This window comes from Talpa europaea, assembly GCF_964194135.1.
Source record: "Talpa europaea genome assembly, chromosome: 8".
Classification (NCBI taxonomy): Eukaryota; Metazoa; Chordata; class Mammalia; order Eulipotyphla; family Talpidae; genus Talpa; species Talpa europaea.
Window position 1 is genome coordinate 122,296,385 of NC_140075.1, and position 6,938 is coordinate 122,303,322.

The following is a 6,938-nucleotide window of genomic DNA, read 5'->3' on the forward strand; positions in this document are numbered from 1 at the left end:
TGGGTGGACTCTGGGTGGACTCTAGGTGACCTAGTGGACAGCAGAGGGCCCCACAACTGCACCCCCGAGTCTCCCTCACTCCCAGAGCAGCATGGAGCCCAGAATGCCCTACGAGGCCAGCGGGGCGGGGCGGGGCAGGTGAGGCGCCGGGGTTCCCGGGCGGGCGGGGGACAGTCCGACCCAGGAGGCGCCCGCGGGATGCCCCCCACGTGCACAGAGCCTCGTGCGGGCAACAGCCGCTGGCGGTCCCGGGGATGCCGCGGGAGAAACGCAAGGGTGGCCCCGCCGCGTGGGGGCGCGGGGCGGGGCGCGCCCGGGTGCCCCGAGAGTTCACCCCTCCTTGCCCCGGGAGAGTCTCCCCCGCAGCGGCGCGGAGTGGGGGGCGCTGGCGCGAGGCGGCGGGGAGGGGCGAGCGCGGCCGGAGCAGGCGCGTGGGGGGCTGGCGGCGGCGGGGGGCGGCCGGGCCGGCGTGGGGCGCTGGGGGTACACCAGAGGCGCCCCGCCCCGGCTCGCGCTCCCTCTCCCCGCGCCCGGGCAGCCCAGCAGGGGGCGCCGCCGGCCCCGCGGAGCCCCGCCCCGCCCCGCGCCCCCGGCCTCGGCCCGGCCCCCCCGCCCCCGGGGCCCGCCCGGCCGCGCCTTCCCGCCCCCGCGGCCGCGGGGCTCCCGGGGCGCCCGCTGGCCCCCCGGTCCCTGGGTGGGCTCCCACTCCCGCCTCAGCCCCGCCCGCCCACCAGGGTGATTTATGGCGCCCCGGGGACACCCCGCCAGGCCCCCCGCCGGGCGCCCCCCGCCCCCCGCCGCCGGAAGGCGCCCGGGGCGCACCGCCCCCACCCAGGGGCGGGCGGGCCCCTCTCCTCGCGCCGCGGCCCGGCCCGGCCCGGCTCGGGGGCTGCCCGGGGCGCCCCGGCGGGTGGGGGGGCCCTGCGCTGCGGGGCGGGGACCCCGGGCGCCCCGGGGGCGGCGGCCTGGGCCGGGCGGGGCCGCCGGGACGCGGAGCGCCGGCCCGTTTCCTGCCGGCGCCCATGACGCGCCGCCGTGTTTGTGGCGCGGGGTTGCCGTGGAGACGGGGCGGCGCCGCTCCTGTTTGTCTCGCGTCGCCAGGGCCTCGCGGGGGGGTTGGGGCCGCCCGCGCCGGCCGCGGCCCCTGCCCTGCGCGCGGCCCCGAGGCCCCGAGGCCGCCCGCCCCCTCGCGCCCCGCGCAGCCCGGAGCCGTCCCGGCGCCCGCGAGGCCTGCGGGGCCGCCTGGCCAGCGCCTGCCCCGCGCCGGCCCTTCGCCCCCGGCGCGGACAGGCTCGCGCTGCCCGGCCAGACCCTCGCGCCCCCTCCCCGACCCGGGACGACCCTCTCCCCGCACCCCCCAGGCCGGACCCTCCGCGCCCTCCGGGGGCGCGCCGCTGGCCCCTGGGCCTCCTGCACCCCTGAGGCCTGGCGGACCCCGGGGGAGGGCGGGGAGGGGCAGCGCCCGCCGCGGCCTGGCTGGCGGGGATGAGGCTGGAATTTGGGGTGGTTCTGCCAGGGCTTTGGCTCCGGACTCAGAAGTTCCTGGAATCAGGCCCGGCCTCCAGGGAGAGGAGGGCAGGGCAGCCCCTCTGGCCTGGCCCGCAGACCCCAGGGTGGGCTCCGAGGGCCTCAGGGCCCCTCCAGGCAGTATCCTGTCCCTTCCCTGCTGCCTGGGGAGAGACAGGACCTCCTGGCCAGGCAGGCCCGTGAGCAGACCCTGGGGCAGACGAGGGGGGTGTGGGGGGTGTGGTGTGGTGGTCCCTGGAGAGCAGCTGCTGAAAATAAACCCTGGGAACCGCTGTGTGTCCTCCTGGAGGGCCGGCAGGCGGACGCCCGGGCGGGGGGGGGGGGCAGCTGGCTCAGCGGGTCCTGGTCGCAGCACCCTGGGGTGCAGGGACCAGCCCTCCAGTCCTTGGAGGGGTGTCTGACACCCGGTCCTCTCTGAGAGGCTTGGAAGTGGGCACTTGGGGGGCAAGCAGAGGCCAGTGCCCCGGCTCTGGGAGGTGGGTGCGGGGGCCGCCCAGCCTGGGAGCAGAACCTTGCCCCTGGGGGCAGATTCCTCAGCGGTCACTGGCGGGGCTGCCCACCTCCCTCTCTGGGGCCTGAGCCCATCTCAGCCTCCCCGGCCACGCAGGGTGGGCCTGTCTGATCCCCGCCTGGGTCTCCTGGCCAGGCATGGGGGCGTACGGGCACGGCTGTGGGACGAGTGGCCTCCAGGCACAGGTCCTGGCGTCCTCCTGCTGTCCTGGCACAGGTGGCGCCTCGGGCAAGCAGCTGGGTGGCTGTGCATCCCTGTCCTGGCCACTGTGTCCCTGATGCCCCGATGCCTGCCTGTGCCCCTGTGGTGACTGGTGGCAGGGCCAGCACAGGTGCTGGGGTACGCGGGGGTCCCCTGCCCCCTTGTACTTGTGCAGCAAATGCCAACAACATCATCAGAAGAGGGGGGGCACCCCTGGACTGGGAGTTGGGGAGGCAGGAGCTCGCCTGCCATGGGCTGCAGCTGAGGCACGTCACCCTGACGACTGTGGGGGGCTCAGGGGAGCAGGAGGGCACCAGCCTGGCAGCTGCCTGGACCTGCAGGGGGTCTGGGCGGGTGTGCGTGTGTGAGTGTCTGGGAAAACCTTGAACCCACCCCTGGGTGTGGCCGTGGCCTTTGGCCCCCCTTGGCATCTTCCTCCCACCCCCGCCCATAACTATGGCAACGGGCAAAACAGCGGGGAAGGCCAGGAGAGGACTCATCACCCTGGTTTTCAAGGGGGGCCTGCTCCTAGCGGGGTGAGGTGGCAGGGGGTCATCTCTGGAGGCAGGGCCAGCTCCAGCTCTTGGTCTCACCTCCCCCAACATGTGCCCTGGACAGACCCCCGGGAGGCTGGTGCGCCCCAGGACTCGGGTCACAGCTGCCTTTGGGAGCACTGCCCGGGGTGTGGGGGGGCTGCAGGCAGCCTGCTGTCGTGGACCCACCTCTCAGCTCGCCGGCACCCTCCTGGTCTGTCCCCAGGCTGCCCAGCACCCCGCCTGCTGTCACCCTCCCCCCAGCCCTGCCAGCAAGGGCTTCGCTGCAGAAGCCCTGCCGGGCCCCACACCAGGCAGGCGCCCCTCGGGGAGAAGGGGGCTATGGCGGAGACTGCGCCGCACCCCCAGGCGGTGGGCAACCAGAGGGTCTCCAGGATGGGGTCCAGGGCAGGGGGCAGCGATGGAGAGAGGCTGGGGGCAGGATGGCTTAGGGTCCGGCAGGCCTCCGGCTGTCCCGTGCTTGCTCTGGGAGGCAGGGCGGAGATGGGGGTTCCCCTTCCTGTCTTGGGCGGGGCTGGCTGGGGTGGTGGGCTTCAGGGAGGCTGGGGCTGTGGTCGCTGGGTGCTGCCAGTGGCCCTGAGCCCCGGGGCCTGAGGACCAGAAGGGGCAGGGCGGAGATGAAGTGTTGTTTTCTATTCGGGCGTGTCTGGGGCGATGAGGACATTGGTGCTGCCCAGGGGAGGGGGCAGGGCGGCTGGGCTGGGGCGGGCACGCAGGGGTGCAGGAGGGTCTCCTAGCCTCGGTCCTGTGGGTGTGGCATGGGAGCACCGCCGAGGAGGGTCCACAGAGTGGACTGGGGGCGGCGACCTGGGTGACAGTCACCACCAGGGAGGAGGGATGGGCCAGGCACTGCCCCGGGGACACAATGCGGGGACCTCACCCGCTCAGCAGAGGCTGCTACCCCCCACCCTCACGCCCCGCCCGCAGCTGGCAGAGGACTGAGATGTCTTGGGTGGGCATATGGGGAGCGCCTGCCACCCCCACTTCCCTGTCCTGGGTGGGTGGGTCAGTCCTCGCACTGGAAGGCCCAGGCCAGCCTCTGCTTTACCTGGGGAGGGACGTGGACCGCTGGGCTGCGCTGGACACTGCCCTGCCCGCCCCCCCAAGGCGCGGCCCTTCGGAGATGACCCAGGTGGCCACACCCACGTCATCCCCGCAGAGGGTGGGCCGCGCCAGGGTCGGAATCCCCCCCAATTCCCTGGGACGCTCCCTGCGGCCTCATGGACTTCCCGGCCAGGGGCGGGGCTGGGGTCTCCCGGGGACCTTCCCAGGGATCCCCCCTCAGTGCATGTGGTGAACCCACACGCTGGCTGGTTTGTATCTATTTGCATTTTGGAGGCGACCGCCCCTCGGGACTCCCGTCCATCTGGAGGCGCGAGGGGGTGCGTGCAGGCTGGGCTGGGGGTGCACCTCCTGCTCCTGGGGGGCCGGGCAGGGGTCCTGACCCCGGCGACTGGGGAGTCCCGGGCGGGGCCGCAGCTTGAACCTGCCCGAGGGGCCCGCCCCTTTCAATAGGGCCCCGCGGACTCCCCCCGTCCCGGCCCCCGCGGGCCCCCCGCTCGCGGTGCGCCTGGCAGGCAGGTCCTCCAGAGGCGGGTGGCCGATGACCTCTCTGATCCGGTGCCCTGGACCCAGGGTCCGCGGGGGTCTAAGCCCCGGGCTCGGGGGCGGGGCCAGGGGCGGGCCCCGAAGGGGCGGGGTCCCGGGGTCCCTGAAAGGAGCCGACCCAAGCGGGACCCACCCAGTCCCGCGCTGTCCGCCCGCTGCCGCCTCAGCCTCCCGCGCCGGACCGGCCGCGCCGCCATGCCCAAGTGCCCCAAGTGCGACAAGGAGGTGTACTTCGGTGAGCGCCCGTGTCCCCGGGGCCCCGCGCGCCCCACGCGGAAGCGAGGCCGGCCTCCCCCCGGGCCGCCGGGGGTGGGGTCAGCACCCCCTCTGCGGCCGCGCTCTCCGGTGCCTCTCCGGCTGGGCTGTCCCCATGCCCCGTCCGTCCGGGCCTCCCCGGCTCCGGGCCTCCCCTCTTGGGGCGTCTCCCGCCTCTTCTCGGGCGCGCCCAGGGCGGAGACCCCGCGGGGCAGGAAGGAACGCGGGGCGCTGGCCGCCCTCCCGGCGCTGAGCAGGAGCAGACGCGGAACCCGCGCCCGGGGCGTCCCAGCGCGCCAGGTCCGCGCCCCCTTCCGGCCCGCGCCCGGGCACGGGGGGGGGGGGGCGCAGGAGGAAGTGGGGAGCCCTCCCGCCCGCGCCCCCCCTCGGAGCGCCCACCCCGGCAGCCCCGCCCCGCCTTCCTGCCCCGTGCCCCCCCCCCCCGGCCCCCCAGCCCGCAGGGGCGCGGCCCTGGGCCGGCACCTCCCTGGAGGGCTCCCGTGGGGCCCCCGCCCGGCCGCCGGGCCGCCCCCCCCACCCCACCCCCCGCCAGCCCCGCGGTCCTGCGCCGCCGCTCACGGCCCGTCGCCCACAGCCGAGCGGGTGACCTCCCTGGGGAAGGACTGGCATCGGCCCTGCCTCAAGTGCGAGAAATGTGGCAAGACGCTGACCTCGGGGGGCCACGCCGAGGTAGGTGCCCGCCTGGGGGCCGGGGTCCGCGGCACGGGCGCCCCCCTCATGGCCTTCTCTCCGCAGCACGAAGGCAAGCCCTACTGCAACCACCCCTGCTACGCCGCCATGTTCGGGCCTAAAGGTCAGCTCCCCTCCGGGCCTGGCCCTCACCTGCGCCCCTGTGCTGCCCCCAGCCCCTTCCTGGCCTGACCACCCCTCCTTGTCCCTGCAGGCTTTGGGCGGGGTGGCGCTGAGAGTCACACCTTCAAGTGAATCCAGGTACGTCCCCATCCTGCCCAGCCCGCCCCCTGGGCCCCAGGAAGGGACCTCCTGCGTGTGGGCCGGGGAGGCGAGGCTGCTTCCCCACTGTCCGTCTCTCTGCAGGTGGTGCGGACCCCCTTCCTGGCCACCCTCGGAGCGTGGCCCCTGTGGCTAATTCCAGGCTGGTCCCGGGCCCCGGTGTCCCCGGAGACCCCATGCCCTCAATAAACTGAGCACCGGGAAGACCTGTGTGCACCTGCGTGTACCTGCGCCGAGCTGGGGGGCCAGCCTGGTCCTGTGGAGGGGGGGCGGGGCAGGGCTTGTCAGGGCCACCTGTCTGCAGGCACCCACAGGGCAAGCCCCCACGCCCCTGGACCACAGCGGCCTGGGCCCAGCTCCAGCGGAGATCGGCTGCGAGGCTCCCAGATGGGTGCAGGCAGGCCCGGGGGTCCGTTGGGACAGGTGGCCAGGGCGGGACCAGCTGAATTCAGGCTGGTTCCCTTTTTGAGACACTTTGGGGGAGTTGTGGTGGGGCGTCCTGCTGCCTCTCCCCACTTCCTGCCACCCCACTCTGGTTCATGGTGGACTGGGGGAGCCGCCCCTCCGTGCCCGGAAGCTGGGCGGCCAGCTGCCCCCACGAACCCGAGGACTGGCTGCGCAGGGGGCATGTCAGTGGGGCAGCAGCTGCGGACCAGGCCCCTCGAAGGCCCCCTGGGCGCCCTGCCCGGGGGCTTTGCTGGCCCGCAGCAGGCCTGCGCTGGCCAGGCCAGGGCTCCCGCGGGCGGGGTGGGTGTCCGCGGGTGGGTGGTCCGCAGCCCAGGGCGCTTGGAGCCAAAGGGCGCGGCGTGCAGAAGGCGCAGGCTTGAGGGTCTCTGCTTGGGCCTGGGTGGGGTGGGCCTTGGGACAGCGCTGCCCTGGCCGGCAGGAGGGCACAGCGGCGCCGGCCCTGAGCCCCGAGGCGCCTGCCCCTGCCGTCTCCCGCGCCCCCGCGGCCCCCTCCCAGGGCTCGTCTGTCCAGGGCCCCGGCCGCGCCCCCCTCCCACAGGGCCCGGCTCCGAGGCTCCTGCTCAGCGCACGGCGGCTCTGAGCCCCGAGGCCTCGGCGCCCGCGGGGTCCCCCGCCCCCGGCCTCCGTCAGCTTGGGGGGCAGCGAGGCCCGTCGGGGCTGCGCCGGGCGGCGCTGCAGAGGCCCCGGGGTCGCCGGGGGCCGCGAGCGCGGGGCGCGCCGGGGAGGGCGGGTTCCTCCCGCGCCCCCGCCCGCGCCCAGCGGGGCGGCCACGCGCTGCGCGCGGCGGTGCGGGCTCCCGGGCACAGCGCGGGCGGGCAGGGCGGGCGGAGGGCGCCGAGCCG

The 6,938-nt window shown here is 75.7% G+C and overlaps 1 protein-coding gene across 1 annotated transcript; it reads left to right on the forward strand.

The window, feature by feature from the left end:
* The first annotated feature begins 4,548 nt into the window (after nt 1–4,548).
* On the forward strand, nt 4,549–5,832 carry CRIP1 (cysteine rich protein 1). The gene is made up of 5 exons (XM_084239694.1): nt 4,549–4,636; nt 5,252–5,346; nt 5,413–5,470; nt 5,561–5,607; nt 5,713–5,832. Exons 1-4 carry the CDS (start codon nt 4,597–4,599, stop codon nt 5,599–5,601), a joined length of 234 nt encoding a protein of 77 aa, XP_084095820.1. The 5' UTR covers nt 4,549–4,596; the 3' UTR covers nt 5,602–5,607; nt 5,713–5,832.
* Nucleotides 5,833–6,938: the final 1,106 nt, after the last annotated feature.